The 22,249-nt window shown below is 40.7% G+C and overlaps 3 protein-coding genes across 4 annotated transcripts; all 3 read left to right on the forward strand.

The window, feature by feature from the left end:
* The first annotated feature begins 1,573 nt into the window (after positions 1–1,573).
* On the forward strand, positions 1,574–3,583 carry LOC104441991. The gene is made up of 2 exons (XM_010055274.3): positions 1,574–2,633; positions 3,163–3,583. The coding sequence occupies exons 1-2, from the start codon at positions 1,629–1,631 to the stop codon at positions 3,253–3,255; spliced, it is 1,098 nt and encodes a 365-aa protein (XP_010053576.2). The 5' UTR covers positions 1,574–1,628; the 3' UTR covers positions 3,256–3,583.
* A 7,750-nt stretch (positions 3,584–11,333) lies between these two features.
* On the forward strand, positions 11,334–13,194 carry LOC104441992 (S-norcoclaurine synthase 1). The gene is made up of 4 exons (XM_010055275.3): positions 11,334–11,777; positions 11,898–12,145; positions 12,364–12,688; positions 12,763–13,194. Exons 1-4 carry the CDS (start codon positions 11,520–11,522, stop codon positions 13,009–13,011), a joined length of 1,080 nt encoding a protein of 359 aa, XP_010053577.2. The 5' UTR covers positions 11,334–11,519; the 3' UTR covers positions 13,012–13,194.
* Positions 13,195–16,155: 2,961 nt separating this feature from the next.
* Positions 16,156–18,036, forward strand: LOC120292986. Of its 2 annotated transcripts, none has more exons than XM_039311677.1 (2): positions 16,156–17,191; positions 17,668–18,036. In XM_039311677.1, exons 1-2 carry the CDS (start codon positions 16,190–16,192, stop codon positions 17,746–17,748), a joined length of 1,083 nt encoding a protein of 360 aa, XP_039167611.1. In that variant the 5' UTR covers positions 16,156–16,189; the 3' UTR covers positions 17,749–18,036. The 2 variants fall into 2 exon arrangements, with proteins under 2 accessions (XP_039167611.1, XP_039167612.1); XM_039311678.1 differs by having other exon boundaries at positions 17,674–18,036.
* The last annotated feature ends 4,213 nt before the right edge of the window (positions 18,037–22,249 follow it).

The raw sequence follows: 22,249 nt of genomic DNA on the forward strand, positions 1-22,249 counted from the left end.
AAAAAAGCTGTAGAGTGCTGTTCATTGCTGCATTACATTGTGTCAAAATCTCTGGAGAGGGCCATGAATCGCCTAATTTCAAAGTAATTCTCCACGAAGTACTTAACAAGAGGTCGAGATCGTGCCACCAGACTAAACAAGTGACCGATCTTGCAAATTCTCCACAGATGGTGGCACTTCATCTCTAGACCATGGTGATCATTCGATGTCGGTCATCCGAGGTTAACTGACTTCCACTTCATCTTTCACCAACCGCCGCTTTTTTTCTTGTCATACTCTTAAATGTTTGGAACCTTGCTAGGCCTCATGGCCGGTTAATCTTGTTAAATATTGTGAAATCCAATGAGAGTACGGTAAACAGTGATAGCAACTATCTAAGAATACAAAAGATTGCCGTCCAGAAGAAGCAGAAACTTTACCAAAAGGATTCCTACTCTAGCATCCTCAAGCAAACAGACGATCCCCTATTAACGTAACAAGCACGGGATTAAAGATGAGAGTGAAGAGATGTGACAAAAAATGGGGACTAAACAAAGATTGTAAAAGAATATAATTCTTGTCAAAGCTCACAAGTTTCTTACAAGCACCAAAACCTGGCAAGGCCACGGAACTGCTAGCGGTTCACGTGACAAACGCGGGTGACATTTTCAAGAGACTTCCGCATGCACGCACCTCTATTACTTCTCAATTTTTAACTTGAAAATTTCCAGCAGAAAGGGAACAAGACAAAATAATAGTGGTTTAGAGTATAATTATAGGTTGTGATAATAATACTTATTGTTGAATGAGCAGTGAATACATAAATAAATAAAGGAGACTTTGGACTTAGCACGATGACTTGGAATTTAATCACCCTACCCATGGCACATACAGATGGATCGTAAAGATTTAGCATGACGACTTGGAATTCAAAGGGAAACAGACGTTATCCGACCTCGGTCTACGTTCTATTAATCCAACGTTGTTTAAGGAACGATGTGTCACGTAATGAACACTACACGAAAAATCGGCATTGCCTTCTGGCTGGCAACTGTTGATGGTAATCACCGACTGAGTATGAAATTTCGTGGCGGAAGACATGTAATCCTTAGTTTTGGGCAATCTGATCAGTCATTCAGTCATGGCAACGATATTTCCATTTTGCTCTTGGAGCATCAAATGGCAGTGTTTCAATCCGCACGAGAGAGTTCAATCCATCTGCGTACTCTTTCGATCTGGACAATCCGCGTGTAATTTGTGAAGGATCAAGGTCACCCAAACCTCCTCAGATTGGAGATGCCCGAGGCTTTCATCTCCAAGTCATTCGCGAATTGAGTTTATTACACAGGAAGCAGGTTCTATCTTCTAGTGGTGAATAAAGCACATAAAACCATTCGAATTCTCCATGCAAGACAAGGCAAGAATATTCCCGCCAGGGTTTGCGGAGAAAGCCAACGTCGGATAAGAAGTCGAAATAAACAAATCGAAAAGATAGGCAAGGTATATATGCTGTGTGATGGGAAAGGAAACTGGATTTCCTGCCGCCATAAAAGGCCTGACCTCTAGGCAGCTAATCGCACCCCCTTCCCCCATTCTGATTGAAAAGGAGAGAGAGAGAGAGAGAGAGAGAGAGAGAGAGAGAGAAAAGGATGCAGATTTGCCATTTCAGCCACGAGCATCCCCTGACCCTCTGTATGATAGAGGAAACCGGTGAACATTGCAATGGATGCTCGAAACCCGTCATCGATGTTGGCTACGTTTGCCACGACTGCGGCTTCCTCCTCCACAAGAAGTGCGTCAAGTTGCCCCGGAAAGTCCTCCATCGTAATCATCAGAAACACCCTCTCACCCTCGAGTTCATTTCATCGGAAACCTTCAAGTGCGCCGTGTGCAAGAAAACTGGCTCAGGGCTCGTCTTCAAATGCGTCGATTGCAAATACAGCATGGACGTGACCTGTTTTTTAACGAATCAGCCATTTCCTGATGCCCTTCCTCAAGATGGTAAAACAAGGAAGCCACCGCATTCTACCGCGACAGTTTGTCTCCTCGCACAGCAGAGTAAAAGGAACTGCGCAGGATATGAACAGCAAATTACAGTTCCAGCTTGTTGCTGCAAGGAATGCGATCTGCTCACACTCCGCAAATCCTGTGCTCAATTGCAACGGCAGAGAGAACATCCTTGCCACCCTTCGCACTCCTTCACACCCCTTAAAGAAGCACGTGCAATCTGTGATGCCGGTCGGAAGAGCACTGGTGATTTTGTCAACCACTGCAACAAATGTTCATTTGACCTCGACTCGGTATGCAGTTGTCTCACACCTTCACTGAAACAGAAGAAGCACAATGATCTCCCTACTTGCTCCCAAGAATCGCATGGTCAAGTTTCATGTGATCCCTGCAGCACACCGTGGAGCAACAATCTTTTCCGATGCGTTAGCTGCAACTCTAATGTGCATTGCACTTGTCTTCCTCTTCCAAGCACCGTTAAGCACAAACACCATCCTCATTCTCTTACACTCAAAGAGCCCTCTCCCGAGGATGATTCAAGTAGGATTTGCTGCGCAACATGCGAGAAGAATATATGCCCAAAGTCCCGGGCTTATTACTGTGCAGAATGCTGCTATGGAGTTCATCTTGAATGTGTGGTCCCCGAGGTAAACTCAGCCTTCCCTATCCCCCAGATTTATATAAAGCAGAGCTGTAAGGTGCCTAACCATACAACCTAACTAAGACGCAGTCTTTTCAATATACATCCGTCAGTCTCTGTGCTACCATAAAATGATTTTAACAGCTTCTTTTTGCTCATGTATACAAAATAAAAATTTCAATAAGAGGACTTAACTTCACTATAGATCATAACAAATTAAAATAAAGTAATTTGATTCATTCCTATTAGCAATTGACTTGTTTTTTGATAAACTAATCTTATAGTTGGCAGAAAATAGTTGGTTTGTTTCGCGAAATTAATGTAAAAGGTAATGGAAGGTGGTGGGGGGCGTGTGGCTTACCGCGAAGGTTCATTCTATTCACTTTGCTAATTCCATGATATTGTTTACATCTACACGTTATTCTTGATTTCCTCAATTTCATCCCTTCCTAATACAACATCTTCCATCCTAGGCAAAGGCAACTAACCAGATGAAGTGACTTAATATGGCTAACTTGACCTTTTTCCATGAACAGGACCAGCCGGACCGAGGGAAACTCATACAAGACATTGCAAGGGTCCGAGAAGAGCTAGAATCAATTACCGCTCAGCTGAAACAGGACAAATAGGATTGACGAAGATATAAGCATGAATAGGAAACCATTCCAACATAACACGACAGGAACCTGAGCTAAGAAAAAAGTGTGAAATACCCACCACTAAGTGAAAGTGAGACCCCATAGTCTTCGTTCTATTGAAACCATCATGCCTGAAACTCAGTAACGCTTACTGGAGTCAGGTCAGATATTTAGGACTTAGTACTTGTGTCATGCGTCTAAATGTATTACTGGAATGCACAAGCCAATCCACATGTGCAAAGGAAAGATCATCATGCTCCTAAATTATCAATAAATGATGCCACTCATAGATGGAATGCTCACGTCACTTTGTTTCAAATGACGGTGGACTGTGACTATAGAGAAAAAAAAAACCGCAAAAAGTACGAATTTACTGATAAGCATTGTAAACAATCCGAAAAAGTTTGCTTCAAGGGAATTTTCTGCGTACTCTGAATCGACAGGCAATCTGGATTTGTGCAGATTACAAGAACTAAGATTTATCACTTGTCCAACAGAACACCAAGAAGACTGCAATAAAAATCAGAAATCACATCGGGCATCCCAGGGTGCCCAGTTAGCCTCAATAAGGATTTAACTGGGATTACGGGATAACATCCCCATTGGGCTTTCCCGCCAACCCCTCCAAAGGGAGGGGAGCTCACCTTGAATCCCCGTGAAGCCCTTCTCCTAGCATACTAGGCTGGGTTCAGGGAAATGAAAAGGCCCGGATAGCCCCCCACGCGAGAGGGCTACCTGTTGGTGTAGGAACACCACGATGCTACACTAGTGGACTGACAGACGGATGAATCCGTATCTGGACCTCCTCAAGAAATTTACTTTGACTCCCAGTTTGAAAAACCCAATGGGAAACTCTCCATTGGAGAGAGTCATAACACCGGTTTAGTTCCTCAGCATGATCAACTCGACATCAGTCAGAAGTAACGAAGCAAAATTCAACAGTAAAGAGAGTACAACAACGGATAAATAGGAACATCATCTGTGCACAATTGCAGGATATTTTCATTTATTTTTCTCACATGCCCAAGAGTGAAGAATTTAAGCTTTTCCTACATAAAGAGAACCCAAAGAAGAAAGAAAAGCGATGACATCAATACCATCCGAATACACTGAAGAAAAGAGCGTAAGCTAAGGATGTCTGTGCTTTGGCGTTCATGCCCGAGGCCCCGAAAGAGAATTCATCTTCACTATACCAAATACGATCTTCAGCACAGAGAATCGGTTCACGAAGCTCCCCATTTGAGAGAACCCGAGGAAAATTAATCAAGAAGCCGACCCTTGTACAGATCAAAACCCGAGAAGAACAGAGGCTCGATTTGATGCTTCTCTTTGGTTGGACTTCTTTCAAACGGAAATCTATGTATTGACTCTCCATCAAATGACGGGATTTCAGGTGTCCATTATCGAAAAATCGGTTTGAACTTGGTGATTCATTGCCCATTGGAAAATGTTGCATGACTACTTGGAATTTGGCGGGAAACAAACACTGTTTGAGCTCCTTGTGATTTTGGTAATCTAATGTCATTTGAGGAACGATGTGTTACACAAGGCCCACCACATGAAAGTTCAGCATTGGCTCTAGGCTTTGCGATCCTTGGGAACATTCATTCCACTGTACGGTCTCGTGGATTTTGAAGACAAAGTGAGAGAGAATGAAAATCGAACTTAGGTATATTGAAAAGACTACGTGTTAATTAGATATACATTCGCGTACTCTTTCAATCTCTACACTCCGCATGTAATTTGTGAAGGATCAAGGTCACCCAAACCTCCTCAGATTGGAGATGCCCAAGGCTTTCATCTCCAAGTCATTCACGAATCGAGTTTACTTCGAGTTTACTTCACAAGAAGCAGATTCCATCTTCTAGTGGTTAATAAAGCACATAAAACCATTTGAATTCTTCATGCAAGACAAGGCAAGCATATTCCCATCAAGGTTTGGGAGAAGGCCAACGTCGGATAAGAACTCAAAAAAGACAGCGAAGGTATAAATGCTGTGTGATGGGAAAGGAAACTGGATATTTTTTCCGCCATAAAAGGCCTGACAAAGGAGAGAGAGAGATAAGGATGCAGATTTGCCATTTCAGCCACCAGCATCCCCTGACCCTCTGTATGATGGAGGAAACTGGCAAGCCTTGCAACAGATGCTCAAGACTTTCGCCAGTTTTGGATCCCGTAACTAAATATTTTGCACCAAGTGTTACATTTTGATTTTATTATAAGAGACTTAGATTCTGTGCTAGTATTGGATAGAGAGAGTCAAATACTAACGGAGATATATATCATAGAGTTCGAATCTTATAAAATCGCTTAACACTCAAAGACCCTCTCTGTCCAATACCAACACAGAACCTAAGTCAATAGTAACCAATGTCGAAATCCAATCAACAGTTTGATCCTAACTCACTTTAACATACTAATGAAAGCCCATTAAAATCAAAGTGATTTGTACAATGTTGAAGCTAATTCGACAATAGTGCATATTAGCAAAAACACCTAGAAAGCACTGTTTTTAATTGAGTTTGAGGACATAACGTCAGAACCTAATTGACCATGCTAGATAGTGGAAATAACGCCTAGTAGACACTACTCTTTGGCACCCTTTTAAGCATCAACAGTTCCTACCCAAATCTTGTTGTCAATTCCATCTAAACGCTTTGCCTTCAACAGCGTCTCTTGACTTGGACACGTGACAATCAACTACTTTATCATCAAAATATATATCTCTACTTGTAGATCCACCAAAATCTAGCCCAAGGGCTCTCAAAATCCTTGGTCATCCTTCGTTTTCATGACTACCATGGGTTGGGTTGATGTAAATCACAGCCCGCACAGAATGGTGAGAATGATTTCAAAGGCTTTTATCCCTTGTGATTAGCACGTGATAGCAGAGGTATGTTTAGGTAATAACAACTATGTTTGCCACAACGCAACTTCCTCCTCCATAAGAAGTGTGCCAAGTTGCCCTAGAAAGGAAACTACAAACAGTATGAATTTACGAAAGGATTAGTGAAATACCAATACTATTGCAAAAAGCAAGCAATCGAACAATAAAATTGACAAAACAAGAAAATAAATTGGACACTAAATCTACGCAGTTTAATTGTAGCGACTTACGTCCATGGGACACTGATGAGCAGAACGAATTTCACTAGAGATCATACAATATATGGAGATTACAATCACACTTAAGTCATTTAAATACTCTCAATATTTCCCAAGTTCCAATAACACTCAATAACTCACATAGTGTTCTACCTTACAAATACTCGTGAGATAATCTTTCAATCTCATAAAAGAATTATACACAAATTTTTATCATAAGAATTTAATCGACTTTAACACATAAGCTTTTGATGTAATTACATGAACGAAACCAATGAGATAACCCACTGCCAAGCACTCTCGGTAAAAGGCGCTCCAATATCTCTCTCCCTGATCAACTTGCAGTGAACCTATCTATTTGAAACTCAGCTGGCCGAATATTGGTTTCCAAAGTCCATGTTTTGGACTTTCCAAATTTTTCCCTTTCTTTAATGCCGACTTCAACGAGGAAACGATATTCCGTGTGGTTCGGTCAATAAATCCAAGTTAGGACTTTTCCTCTTTCTTTCCTCCTTGACCGACTTGAATATCGCTGGGCATAATTTCCGTAGATTTCAAAACAAGATTATATCCAATACAAAAGTTCAAACTCATATTACTTTCCATTCTTGACCACATCTTCAACACGAAATAATATCCGTAATCTTTAAGATGCCATTGAACTTTCATGTGTTGAGCACATGATTCAATTTGGTTAAAATCGTTTAACAAGCTCAAACTCAAGACATATTTAAATAGATACTGCCGGAAAATTAACCATCATTGAGAGGTCCTTGAAGAAAACAATCGATGGATGGAGGAAAAAGAAGAACAACTTGAATATAAAAAGAGACTGATGAGCATTGTAAGCAATTTCAAAAAGTTTGCTTCGAGGAAATTTTCTAAGTACTTTGCATCAATAGGCGGTCTAGTACTAATATTTATCACCTGTTCAGCGGAGAACGCTAAGAAGACTGCAATAAAAATCAGAAATCACACTCATGTCGGCACGCATATCCATCGGTGTAGTATCACCACAATGCTACACTAGTGGACTGGAAGACGGATGAATTCCGAGCAAGGCCTCCCTAAGAAAATTACTTTAGACTCCCACTCTGAAACACTCAATTTGAGAATCTCCTTTAGAGGGAGTCATAACACCAATCTCGTTCCGCAGTATGATCTACTCGACATCACTCTCAAGCGATGACACAAAAGACAACAGTAAAGAGTGCACAATAACGGATAATCGGAACATCAGTTAGGCACAGCTGTAGGAAATTTTCCTCTCTTTTTTTCCCTCACATATCCAAGAGTGAAGAATCTGATCTTGTCCTCCATGAGGAGAACCCAAAAAAGAAGAGAAAAGCGACGGCATCAATACCATCCGACGACACTGAAGCTAAGCGCGTAAGCTAAGGACATCTGTTCTTCCACGAGTCCTAAAAAGAAAATTCATCTTCGCTATACCAAATACAATCTTCAGTGCGGCGAATCAGTTCACGAAGCTCACGACTTGAAGAACCCAAGAATGGTCCAAACCCTGAGAAGAACAGAGGCTTGATTTGATGCTTCTCTTTGGTCCTAAACATTTTCCATTAGTACTAAGTCAATCATAAACTTTTTGATGGATTTTTTCTTTATTGATGGGCCTGAGTTGGCCCGTCCGCCCAAGTTGGGCCCAAAAAGCCCGGCCCACAGGAATAGGGCCCGTGGATGGGGAAGGTATAAAAGTGAGGAGAGAGAGAGAAGACACCCTTTTGGCCATTCTAACGTACGCTTCTCACTCTCTCTTTCCCTCCAAACGCTTAAGGCACGTTGTTTCCCTTTTCAAGGCGAATTGACATCATCGGATAAGAATTTCTTCCTCGATCTTCAGCATTGGTGTTTAATCTGTGGCTAACAAGGTACGCTCGAATCCGTGGTGTGCTTTACGATCGGTGATATGTGTTTTTCCCGGGCTTCGTCTTCCGCATTGATTTAGGGGTTCGATTTAGTGTCGAATCCGGTTTTCGGGGATCCGTTATTCCCAACACTTTTCAATTCAACAAATTTAGTCCCAAACATTTTCACATCGGTACCAATTCAATCATTCCAGCTAATTTAAGCCAGAAATTGCTTATGTGGTTGTCGGCAATCTTATGTGACGACACGTGGCAAATTTTATAATTTTTTTTTTTTTATATTTTTCAGATTTTTTAAATTATTATTTTCTTATTTTTTTCTATTTTTCTATTTTCTTTTTCTTTTTCCTTTCTCTTTACCCCTTGGTCAACAAGGTCGCTAATCGACCATCGCTAGCCACAGGCTGGTCAGGGCAAGGTCCCCCGCGCCCTCACCGGCCACTGGCGAGGGCCCAAACCCTTGCCCCTTGGCGACAAGGGCCACCGCGCCCTCGTCGTTGGCCACAAGTGAGGGCCTCTGCACCTTCATTAGCCATAGGGAAGGGTGCGAAGGCCCATGCTCGTGGCAGGTGAGAGCTGTGACGCCTCAAGCGAGGCCATCGTAGCCCTCACCTGGATTTGGGCGAAGGCCTAATGCCCTTGCTCATGGCGGGTGAGGGTGCGGTAGCCCTCACCTAGATCTAGGTGAGGGCTACCGCACCCTCATCCACCATGAGTGAGGACCGCCACGCCCTCACTTGTGGCCAACGAGGGCATAGAGGCCCTCACCTGGATTTGAGCAGGGGCCAATGCCCTCGCTTGTGGCCAGCAAGGGCACGGTAGCCCTCGCCAATGGCTGGCAAGGTCACAGGGGCCCTCGCCCCGATTAGCCTGTGGTCGGTGATGGTCGGTTGATGACCTTGCTAGCCAAGGGATAAGGATAAAGGAAAAGAAAAAGACAGAGAGAAAAAAAAATAAATTTTTTTTTTTAAAATCTGAAAAATTATAAAATTTGTCCACTCGACGTCACATAAGACCGCTAGTGGTCATGTCAGCAATTTCCGACTTAAATTAGCTAAATAGACTGAACTTGTACCAATGTAAAAAGATTTAGGACTAAATTGGTCCGATTAAATAGTTTAGAATTGAATTGGTATCAATACAAAAAGGTTTAAGGCTTTTTTGTACTTTTCCCAAATCTATGTATTGGCTCTCCATCAAATGAAGGAATTTCAGGTCTCCATAATCGAAGAATCAGCTCGAACTTGGTGATTCAGTGCCCATCGGGAAATGTTGCATGATGACTTGGAATTCAGCGGGAAACAAACGTTGTTCGAGCTCGTTCTGATTTTGGTAATCTAATGTCTTTTAAGGAAGGACATATTACACAATGCCCACCACATGAAAGTTCAGCATTGGCTCTAGGCTTTGCGATCCTCGGGAACATTCATTCCACAGTACGGTCTCGTCGATTTTGAAGGCGAAGTGAGATCACCAAGAATGGGAGGTACTTAGCAGGCACATGTTGGGGCGATTTTTGAGCTGTAGATGAGTCACGACTGTCCTTCAGAATCCCAATAAGCTTTCTAAATAGGGTGCGCCATCGCTAGATTACCTGACACCTTTCAGGTTCCGACAACCACTTCCTCAACATTCTCCAAGGGAGAGGTCTCCAACCATTTGATGAATGCCCTTGTCGTTGTCGATGACAATCTTGAAGGCGTAATTTCAAGACGTGTCTGGACTTGACGCCTCGAATGGAGAAACTTTCTTCTGCGCTTTTTGAAACTCAGTTATGCAAGATAGAGAACAAAACTCAGTTATGCAAGATAGAGAACAAAACTCAGTTGTGCAAGATAGAATGTGCTCATTGAAAGTGAATTGTATTGGGAAAATTCCACATCAAACAGTTAGTGCAATGTAGAACAATTAATATATCGTAATTAGTTCATAACTTTTAAATAAATGTAAATCCAACTAGATATGTGTCTTCTGGCACCCATGTAGTTAAATTGTTCATTGACAAAACATGAAGTAACTTTACAGGAATCTATTGTTATCTTTAAACAAAGCAGGGCCGGCATTATCAATCATAAGCTCTAAGCTAAGAAGATTAATGATGAATTTAGAAGCGATCTCAATGATGATCTTATGAAATCCAAATTTGAGATTTTTTTATGTTACAGAGAAAAATTTAAGATAAATGTACTAATGTCGGCAGAACTTGGGATTTTTTGGAGATTTTTTGAGATTTTTTCTCTTCTTTTATTACTATTTGCTGCCGAACCAGTATTTGTTGATTTCGATAAAGACAAACTTAACCAAATGATAATAAAAAAAAACTGACAAACTTAACCTAACTGATAATCTAATAAAAACTTACCCAACATAAATTAACAAAAAAACGTGTACACTGCAGTTCATTGCTGCACTACAATGTATCGGACCTAAAAAGCTCTGGACAGGGCCATGAATCACCAAATTTCAAAGTAATTCTCCACAAAGTACTGAATAGGAGGTCGAGATCATGCCACCATAATTAAAAAGTGACCAATCTTGCAAATTCTCCAGAGATGGTGGCACTTCATCTCCGGACTGTGGTGATCATTCGATGTCGCTCATCCGAGGTTAATAGACTTCCACATCATCTTTCACCAACCTCCCCTTTTTTTTTTCTTATCATACTCTTAAATGTTTGGAATCTTGCTAGGTGTCATGGCGTGTTAATCTTGTCAAATATCGTGAAATCCAATGAGAGTACAGTAAGCAGCGATAGCAACCATCTAAGAATACAAAAGACTGCCGTCCAGAAGAAGCAAAAACTTAACCAAAAGGATTCCTATTCTATCATCCTCAAGCAAACAAACGATACCCTATAACGTAACAAGCACGGGATTAAAGATAAGAGCGAAGAGATGTGACAAAAAATGGGGACCAAACAAAGACCTGAAGAATATATAATTCTTGTCAAAGTCTTCTGATAGCACCCACAAGTTTCTTACAAGAACCAAAGCCTGGCGAGCCTGTGGAACTGCTAGCAGTTAACGTCACAAATGCGGTTGACAATTTCAAGAGACTGCCACATTCACGCACCTCTAGTATTTCTCAAATTTTAACTAGAAAATATCTAGCAGAAAGGGAACAAGACAAAATAAGAGTGGTTCATAGTTATAGATTGTGATGAGAATACTTATTGTTGAATGAGCAGTGAATGGGTCGTCTTGCTAGTATGTACATACATAAGAGGAGACTTTGGGCTTCGAGACCCACTGTGGTTAACCTGGAGTCATGGAGACTGAGGTGCTTTACAGGACTGACCTCGGCGGTTCCCTCCCTGTCAAAAACGTCCAAGCTCTCGCGTCTGAGGGCCTGAAGGAGGTTCCATCTCGCTATCTACGGCCAGCATCTGAACTTGAAGAAGTGTGTGAGACCGAGTCTCTTGAGATTCCTGTCATAGACATGATCAAGCTCGGTGAAGATCACCCTGATCACAGAGACGAAATCAAGAAGTTCCATTTGGCTTGTAAGGAATGGGGCTTCCTCCAGGTGAACAATCTTGAATCTTTCAAATCAAACCAAATTTATTTCATATCATGTTAATGGCATATTTTCAAAAAGTTTCAACTTCCCAGTACTGATATGAAATTGATTCTCATGATGACACAGTTGATAAACCATGGCATATCAGAAGAGTTCATTCATCAAGTGAAGACAAATACAGAGGATTTCTTTAAGCTGCCATTTGAAGAGAAGAAGAATTACGAGCAGTTACCTAACTCCATCGAAGGCTACGGCCAAGCTTTTGTTATGTCAGAAGACCAGAAGCTTGACTGGAGTGACATGCTCCTCCTTTTTGTACAACCTGCTTCCCAAAGAAACCTCAGGTTTTGGCCAAAGAACCCTGCCTCTTTCAGGTGAGTTGAAACAGATCAATCACATAGTAGAAGTTCCTAGGACAGCTATGCACATACAAAGAAACGAAGTAGCGAGAACATAATAATATATCTCCATCATCCAAGAGTCAGAGAAGTACACACACAGTCGCCAAATGAGTCTAGCCAGTTCTTTTTCTTCTTTCTCTCTTTCTTGGGGATGAACAAAAGATAACATCAATTTCGGTTCTACATCTCAGAGCAACCCTGGAGAGTTACTCTTCAGAATTGGTACGCATTTCGCTTTTCCTCCTAAGGGCTATGGCCAAGAACTTAGGAATTTCTCCGGATGTGCTTGCAAGCATGTTTGAAGAGGGGATACAAGGGATAAGACTAAACTACTATCCACCGTGCAAGCGAGCAAAGGAGGTCCTGGGTCAAACCTCACACTCTGATGCCACCGGAATAACCCTGCTAACACAAGTGAATGATGTAGACGGATTGCAAATCAAGAAAAATGGCAAATGGCTACCTATTGAACCTGTTCCCAGGGCATTCATCGTCAATGTAGGCGATGTCATTGAGGTAGTACCATAATTTCACTACCCCTTCCCCCACGTGTAAAAGTGATCCCATGATCGATCTTCACATCTATGCAGATAATGAGCAATGGACAGTACAAGAGCATAGAGCATAGAGCAGTGGTGAATCCAGAAAAGGAACGCCTCTCAATTGCTGCGTTTCACAGTCCAAATATAGAAGCTTCGATCGGTCCATTTCCAGATCTTGCTAGAAAGAGCAGTGCACTGTACAAAACAACGAATCACGAGGATTACATGAGGCTGGTTGTCGCGAGCAGAGTCCATGGTAAAAGCCTGTTGGACCAATTCCGACTTAGTGATGTATGAATAGCTTGTATGATGAAGATCATTTAAAACTTGTTGGTACGTGTACAAAGTTAATCAAGAAAATGGACTGCAGTCCCATAGATGTGGAAAGAAACTAAAGGTTCTGCAATGACCACGTTTTGCTTAAAAATGATGTAAAGATTTCCTCAACCATTCAGATAGAATACAAGGTATTTTATGCAGAGCACCATAACATCAATATAAATTATTCCGTCTCCAACCAAAGCATGTCAATGGTTAGATTCTCCAAAAGCATGTGAACGGACTGGTAAGATACTGCTTCTTAGTTCCCATGAACGGTAATGTTAGACCATCCTTTAGAAGCAAATCATCAGGATCAAAAAACATATACTTCTGAAGAAGCTTGCTTGATGACCATTTTAGCATTCTAGACAATTAGGTGGTTACCGAAGCAAACCTAGATCATATGTTGTGCCCCTTTGGATGCCTTTACCACCATGCTACAATGATCCAAGAACATCGTGAGTATATGATAAAGACATCCAAAGAAGCGTGTGACATCTGGCTTGATCATGGTAAGAACTGAGGAAATATTGTGCGGCCAAACTATTTGAATGCTTACACTCAACAAATTCTGACAGTATAGCATAGGATGCGAATAACAGTCAAATTGTTAGTTATACTGGCAGAGCGACCGGCAAGCATTCTACTTGGGACAACTCAACAAGAGAGACAAATCGCTTTGCTTTTACACTGATTGGCTACATGCGCAACCCAAAGATCGAATTTTTATTTATCCCGACCTCATGGGAGTAGAGAGAACGAAAATCGAACTTAGGACTGTGCAAATAACCAAAAGTTCGTACACCTAAGCGAGCACTTGCAGCCAAGTTACCAATGTACAGATACCAACGTAGAAACTTCTATGAAACATGGAATGCCTAACTAAGCAAAAACTGCATGATCCACGATCAGATTGACATCAAATTTATTGATTTCTTCAGGCCAAGGCTTTTGTCATAGAAGAGCACAATATCAACAATAACTACACTGTCCTCATCAATGGTGGAGTTTAGACACCCATTGTGCATTACAGGATTAAAGTTTATTACCTGTCCAGCAGAAAAACGCCAAGCAGACTGCAATAAAAATCAGAAGTCACACTTGATGCCGGCACACATATCAATCAGTTTAGTAACACCACAGTGCTACAACACGGATGAAATCCTCACAAGACCTCCCCAAAAAATTTACTTTTGACTCCCATTCTGAAACACCTAATTCCGGACTCTCTTCGAGAAAGTCACCACACCAATTCCGTTCCTCAGCATGATCTAATAGCAACAGTCAAAAGCAATGGCAAAGAAAACAGAAGTCAACATTATACAGAGAACAAAAGCAAAGAACGCACAATAACGGATAAATAGGGAGATCAGCTGCGCATAATTACGGAAATTTTCAATTTTTTTCCCTCATGTATGCAAAAGCGAAGAATTTGAGCTTGTCCAGCATGAAGAGAACCCAGAAAAGAAGAGAAAAGACAAAAGCGACGACACCAGCGCATGGAAGCTAAGAATATATGTGCTATGGCAATCATGCCCGATCGGCCGAAGGAGAAATCATCTTCGCCATACCAAGTTTCGTCATCAGAATCAAGAACCGATTCACGAAGCTCCGGACTTGAGAGAGACCAAGAATGGATAATCAAGAAGCCAGCCGACCCTTGTGCACATCCATCCAGACACCCAGAAGAAGAACCAAGGTTCGATCCGATTCTTCTCTTATGCATAACCATTTTTGGGTTTTGCGCTGTCTGTTAATTTAATCTGGAAAAATCAATAAAAATGGTCATCGACAATTTAAAGATTTTGCACGATGACTCGGAATTCAACGGGAAACAAACACTGTTCGACCTCGGTCTAATGTTTCGATAATCCAACGTTGTTTAAGGAAAGATATGTTACGCAATGCCCACCACACGAAATATTGGCATTGCCTTCCAGCAAATGTTGATGGTAATCACCGATCGAGTATGAAATTTTGTGGCGGAAGACATGTAATCCTTAGTTTCGGCAATCTGATCGGTCATTCAATCATGGCAACAATATCTTCAGTTTGCTCTTAGAGCGTCAAATGGTAGTGTTTTAATCCGCACGAGAGAGTTCAACCCATTCACATACTCTTTCAATCTCGACACTCCGCATGTAATTTGCGAATGGTCAAGGTCACCCCAACCTCCTTAGATTGGAGATTCTTAAGGTATTCATCTCCAAGTCATTCGCAGATCGAATCTATTTCACAACAAGCAGGTTATATCTTCTGGTGGTTAGTAAAGCACATGAAACCATTCGAATTCACCAAGCAAGACAAGGCAAGCATATTCCCACCAAGTTTTGCCGAGAAAGATAAGAACTCAGAATGAAGGAAATGACATGAATAGTCTATTAACTTTAATCTAATGTGTAATGTAATATGAATTTTTAATTTGTTTAATGTGATTTTTGAACTTTAGCTCAATATGCAATATGATTCCTGAACTTTCAATTTGTTTGATAATGTCCTTGGACTTTAGGTACTTGGAAGGCCTTACTCTCATTTCGGCTCTTGTTCAACTTAGTGCCTGAACCATATAAAATTATTCAACATAATCCCTGAATTTTTACTCAATATATAATGTAGTTCCTAAATTTTAGCTTAATATGTAATGTGATTTATGAACTTTTAATTTGTTTGATAATGTCCTTGGACTTTTGGTACATGAGAGGCCCTACTCTCATTTCAACTGTTGTTCAACTTAGTCCTTAAAAAATATAAAAATATTCAATATAGTCATTTCAATTCAAGTTTAGAGAAAGCGTTAAATATTTTTATATAGTTTAGGGATTAAGTTGAATGCATACCAAAAGTCCAAAGATCATATCAAATAAATTAAAAATTCATGGATCATATTACATATTGAGCTAAAATTTAAAGATCACATTAAAAAAATTAAAAGTTCAGTGTTTATATTATATATTGAACGAAAGAACAATTGTGTCATTGTCCCTAGATGAACATCTTTGACAAGTAATAAAACTGAAAAGATAGGGAAGGTATAAATGCTGTGTGATGGGAAAGGAAACTGGATTTCCTTCCCACCATAAAGGCCTGACCTCCAGGCTCCAATTCGCCCCCTCCATTCTGATTGAGAAGGACAGAGAGAGAGAGAGAGAGAAGGATGCAGATTTGCCATTGCAGCCACGAGCATCCCCTGGCCCTCTGTATGATGGAGGACACCGGCGAGCCTTGCAAGGGACGCTCGAGACCCATCTTGGATCTCGGCCACGTCTGCCACCGCTGCGGCTTCCTCCTCCATAAGAAGTGCGAGAAGTTGCCTCGGAAAGTCCTCCTCCGGGTTCATCCCAAACACCCTCTCACCCTTCAATTTTCATCGGAAACCTTCAAGTGCGGCGTCTGCAAGAAAACTGGCTCGGGGCTCACCTTCCAATGCGGCGAGTGCAAATACAACGTGGACGTGACCTGTTTCTTAACAAATTTCCCATGTACTGATTTCCCTCCTCAAGAATGTAAAACAAGGAAGCTACCGCGTTCCACCGCGACACTTTGTCTCTGCGCACAGCAGAGTAAAAGGAAATGTACAGGATGTGAACAGCAAATTTCGGGTTCAGCTTGTTGCTGCAAGGAATGCGATCTGCTCACACTCCACAAATACTGTGCTCAATTACCACGGCAGAGAGAAAATCCTTGCTGCCTTTCGCACTCCCGCGCGCTTCTTAAAGAAACATGTGCAATCTGTGATGCCTGTCGGAAGATCAATGGTGGCTCTGTGTACCATTGCGACAAATGTTCATTCGACCTCGACTTGGTATGCACTTGTCTCGCACCTTCACTGAAACTGGAGAAGTGTAACGACTTCCCTTCTTGCTTCAAAGAATCGCGTGGTCAAGTTTCATGTAATTCCTGCAGCACTCCGTGCAGCAACAATCTTTACCGATGCGTTAGCTGCAACTTTAATGTGCACTGCACTTGTCTTCCTCTTCCAAGCACCGTTAAGCACAAACACCATCCCCATTCTCTTACGCTCAAAGAACCTACTCCCAAGGATGATTCAAGTAGGATTTGCTGCGCAGCATGCAAGATGAAGATATGCCCAAAGGACCGGGCTTATTACTGTGCAGAATGCTGCTATGGAGTTCATCTTGAATGTGTGGTCCCCGAGGTAAACTCAGCCTTCCCTATCCCTCAGATTTATATAAAACGGAGATGGAAGGTGCCTAACCATACAACCTAACTAACACGCAGTCTTTTCAATTTACATCCGTTAGTCTTTATGCTACCAGAGAATGATTTAACAACTTCTTTTTACTCAAGCATACTAATAAAAATTTCAGTACGAGGACTTTACTATAAATCATATCAAACTAAAATAAAGTTATTGATTCATACCCATTAGCAGTCGAATCGTTTTTTTTTATATACTAATCTTATAATTGGCAGAAAAAAGCGTGCGGCTTACCACAAAGGTTCATTCTATCTACTTTGCTAATTAAATGATATATCCTCTCATCACCTACACATTATTCTTGATTTCCTCAATTTCTTCCCTTCCTAATACAACATCTTCCATCCTAGGCAAAGGCAACTAATCAGATGAAGTGACTTAATATAGCTAATTCGATCTTTTTCCATGAATAGGAGCAGCCGGACCGAGGGAAACTCGCGGAAGACATCGCAAGGGTCCAAGAAGCGCTAAATGCAATTGCTGCTCAGCTGTAACGGGACAAAGAATCGGGATAGACGAAGATACAAGCGTGAGTAGGAAAATATTCCAACATAACACAACGGCAACCTAAGCTAATAAAAAAAGTGAAATGCCGACGGATAAGTGAAAGTGAGATTCTATGATCTTCGCTCTGTCGATACCATTGTGTCTAAAACTTAGTGACACTTACTTGAATCAAGTAAGATAGTTAGGACTTAGTACTTGTGTCATGCATCTAAATGTTTTACTATAATGTAAAAGCCTATCCACATGTGCAAAGGAAAGATCGTCATGCTCCTAAATTATCCATAAATGATGCTACTCATAGATAGAATGCTCACGTTACTTCGTTTCATACGGTGGTGGACTATGACCATAAAAAAGAAATTACAAAAAGTACAAATTTACAAAAGGATCGGTGAAATACTCATACTATCGTAAAATTAACCATCATCTGGAAATCCTCGAAGAGAACAATCAGCAGATGGACAAAAAAGCAGAACAACTCGAATGCGAAAAGAGACTAATAAGCATTGTAAAAAATTCCAAAAAGTTTGCTTCAAGGAAATTTTCTGAGAACTTTGAATTGATAGGCGATCTGTGATCTGTGCATATTACAAAAACTAATATTTATCACCTGTCCAGTAGAGAATGCTAAGAAGACTACAATTAAAAAATCCGAAATCACATTCAATGTTGTAAGCATACTTATCGAAGTAGTAACACCACAATGCCCACTAGTGGATTAGCAGACGGATGAATTCCTATCAAGGCCTCCCTAAGAAAATTACTTTTGACTCCCAATCTAAAACACCCAATTTGAGATTCTCCATTGGAGAGTCATAACACCAATCTTGTTCCTTAGCATTATCTACTCGACGTTAGTCAAAAGCAACAACACAAAGTAAAGGGAGCAAAATAACGGATAAATGGGAACATCAACTGTGCACAGTTGCAGGAATTTTATTTTTTTCCCCTCGCATATCCAAGAGTGAAAAATTTGAGCTTGTCCTCCATGAAGAGGACCCAAAAAGGAAGAGAAAAGCGACGGCATTAACACCATCCGGCGACACAAAAGCAAAGAGCGTAACCTAAGAACATATGCTCTTTCCCGAGCTCCAAAAAGAAAATTCATCTTCGCTATACCAAATACGATCTTCAGCGCGGAGAAACAGTTCACGAGGCTCCCGACTTGAGCGAACCCAAGAATGGTTCAAGAAGCCCACCCTTGTGCAGATCCAAACCTCGAGAAGAACAGAGGCTTGATTTGATGCTTCTCTTTGGTTGGACTTGTTTCAGGTGGAAATCTGTGTATTGACTTGACTCTCCATCAAATGATGGAATTTCGGGTGCCCATTATCAAAAAATCAGCTCGAACTCGGTGATTCAATGCCCATCAAAAAATGTTGCACAGCGACTTGGAATTCAGCGGGACACAAACGTTGTGGGACATTGTTCTGGGTTTGGTAATCTAATGTCATTTGAGGAACGACACATTACACAATGCCCACCACATGAAAGTTCAGCATTGGCTCTAGGCTTTGCGATCCTCGAGAACATTCATTCCACAATACAGTCTCGTGGAATTTGAAGGCAAAGTGAGATTACCAAGAAGGAGGTACTTAGCAGGCACATGCTAGGGCGATTTTTGAATTGTAGATGAGTCATGGGCATCCTCCGGAATCCCACTAAGCTTTCTAAATATCGTGCACAATCGCTTGATTACATGACCCTTTCGAGTTCGACAACCACTACCTCCTCAACATCCTCCAAGGCAGGGGGTCTCCTACCATCTGATAAATGCCTTCATCGATGACTATAATGAAGGTGTAATTTTAAGGCATGTCTGGACTTACGCCTTCGGGGAAGAAGCTTTTTCCGCTATTTTTGAAACTCCGTTGTGTGAGATCGGGAACATCAATGTGCTCACCAAAAATGAAATGGAGATGTTGGGATACACAAGTGTTACGCTGAGAAATATGCATGAATTGTCTTCAAGAGGACCTACATCAAACAATGAGTACGGTGTGGATAAGTTAATATATCATAATTAACCCATAACTCAATAGCTTAATTTTTTTAGTGAAGTGAGTCCAATTGGATATGTTGACAGGGTCGGACTTAGGCGTGAATATCTCAAGGAAAAAATGATTATCCATGGGGCTTCCAATCAGATTTTGCCAATGGTTTGCTACCAAAGATACATTAAGGGCTTTAACAAGGATGTCCCTCCTCTAGAATGTGAAACAAGGAAGCTACCGCATTCCACCGTGACAATTTGTCAACTCACACGGCAGGGTAAAAGGAGTTGTGCCGGATGTGAACAGCAAATTCCGGGTCTAGCTTGTTGCTGCAAGAAATGCGATATGCTCACGCTTCACAAATCTTGTGCTCATTTGCCACCGCAGAGAACATCCTTGCCACCCTTCGCACTCGTTGGCACTCCTTAAAAAAGCGCGTTTAATCTGTGATGCCTGTCGGAAGATCACCAGTGGTTTGTGTACCACTGCGACAAATGTTCGTTCGACCTCGACTCGGCGTGCACTTGTCTCCTACCTTCATTAAAACAGGAGAAGCATAATGACCTCCTACTCGCTTCGAAGAATCGAACGGTCGAGTTCCATGCAATTCCTGTGGCACAGCGTTCAGCAACAACCTTTGCCAAGGCGTAAAGAAGCAAAAGGAGGAGAAGGTAGAAGGCGAGGGCTTAGTCCTCGCCACCACCTCTTTGCCATCACCGACCCTTCTAGCAATGATGGGGAGGGTCGATCGAGCTCTTCTGTACTAGCCAGGGTCCAACAACCTCTATCGACTAATGGTGAGGACCTGTGAGCCTTCACTAAGATCTAAAGCAAGGGTTGTGACCCTTCCCCAAATCCGGCATGGGTCGTTAGCCCTCGCCCGGTCAAGCCAAGGGCTGTCGCTAGCTGGGGCTAGACCCTGGCCAAGGCCCAACGACCCCAATCGACACTCCCCACCATCGTCGGCCCTTCCGACGAGGGCACGGAGGCGCGATGAGGGCTCACCCTCAGCCACCCGCAATCTTTGTCTTCTTCCTTTTTTAAAAATATTTAATTACTATATAAATAAATTTAGTTTTAAATTTAATCTAATTAGTATTTATATTAATTATTTAGCCACGTCAGCAAAATGATGTAGTTTTGCACTTATCTAGTCATGTCGGCACCGCAAAACGATCGTTTTGCACTTATCTCGCTAGAAAATTGCCATGTCGGCATTTTGGCCGGATTTTCTCACTGTTGGTACCTAAGCTGATCTATTTTGCTCTAATTTTAATACTTAAGTATTATTTTTGTAACTTTTGGCATTTAAGTATCATCTTATGTCATGTTTTGACACTCTAGATGTTCTTTTGCCAACGAAAAAACAACAATGAAAAGAGCACAATAACGGATAAATAAGAACATCAGCTATGCATAATTATAAGAATTTTTTTTTTTTCAATACCATGAAAAACCCAAAATTAATACATTTATAATGAATTTATTCAAACTAATTTTTTAGCCATGAAAAACCCCAAACCGGTACATCTATAACAAATTTACCTCAAATGACCACGAAAAAACCCAAATCGATACACTTGTGATAAATTTATCACAAACTATTTTACCTCAAAAACCTTAAATTAGTATATTTGAGATAAATATATCATCTGTTAAATTATATTCATACGACGAAAAATCACAAAATTAGTACAAGCGTGATAAACGAAGAGTAAAATCTTAAATTAGTACATTAGCCAACTATCATGTATTATCAAATTCAGTAATTTGACAGAAAAACTTAACGAAAACTAATAGATCAAAAATTTATCACAAGTATACAAGTTTGGGATTAATAAATTTGTCAAAAGTGTATTAATTTTGAATCTAATGATCAAAAATTAATTTTCGGTAAATTTATCACAAGTATATCAGTTTAGGATTTTTATGGTATTAACCCTCGTTTTTCCTCACATTTCCAAGAGTGAAGAATTTGAGCTTGTCCAACATGAAGAGAACGCAATTAAACAAAAAAGGATAAAAGCCACGGAATCAATACCATCTAAACACATTGAAGCAAAGATCATAAGCTAAGAAAACTTGTGCTTTGGCACTCATTCCCTTGCCACAAAAGAGAATTTATCTTCGGATTAATACAATGAAAAATCTCAAACCGGTACACAATAAATTTATCTTAAACTAATTTTTTGACTACAAGAAGCCCAAACTATTACATTTGTGAAAATTTATTTATATTAGTTTCTATAAAATTTTACCTAATTTTAGATTATGCATGACAATTGATGAATGTATCAATTTGAGGTTTCACCCTCCATTCATCATAGATATACCAAATTGTCATTTTTGGTGATATTAATCTAATTTAACATAAACTCAAGAAAAGTAAATTTATCTACTAGTTTGGGATTTTTAATTGTCAATAAATTAATCTGAGGCAAATTTATCTAAAAAACTCAAAATTGGTACATGTGTAATAAATTTATCATAAACT

Source organism: Eucalyptus grandis, chromosome 4 (genome assembly GCF_016545825.1).
Source record: "Eucalyptus grandis isolate ANBG69807.140 chromosome 4, ASM1654582v1, whole genome shotgun sequence".
Lineage (NCBI taxonomy): Eukaryota > Viridiplantae > Streptophyta > Magnoliopsida > Myrtales > Myrtaceae > Eucalyptus > Eucalyptus grandis.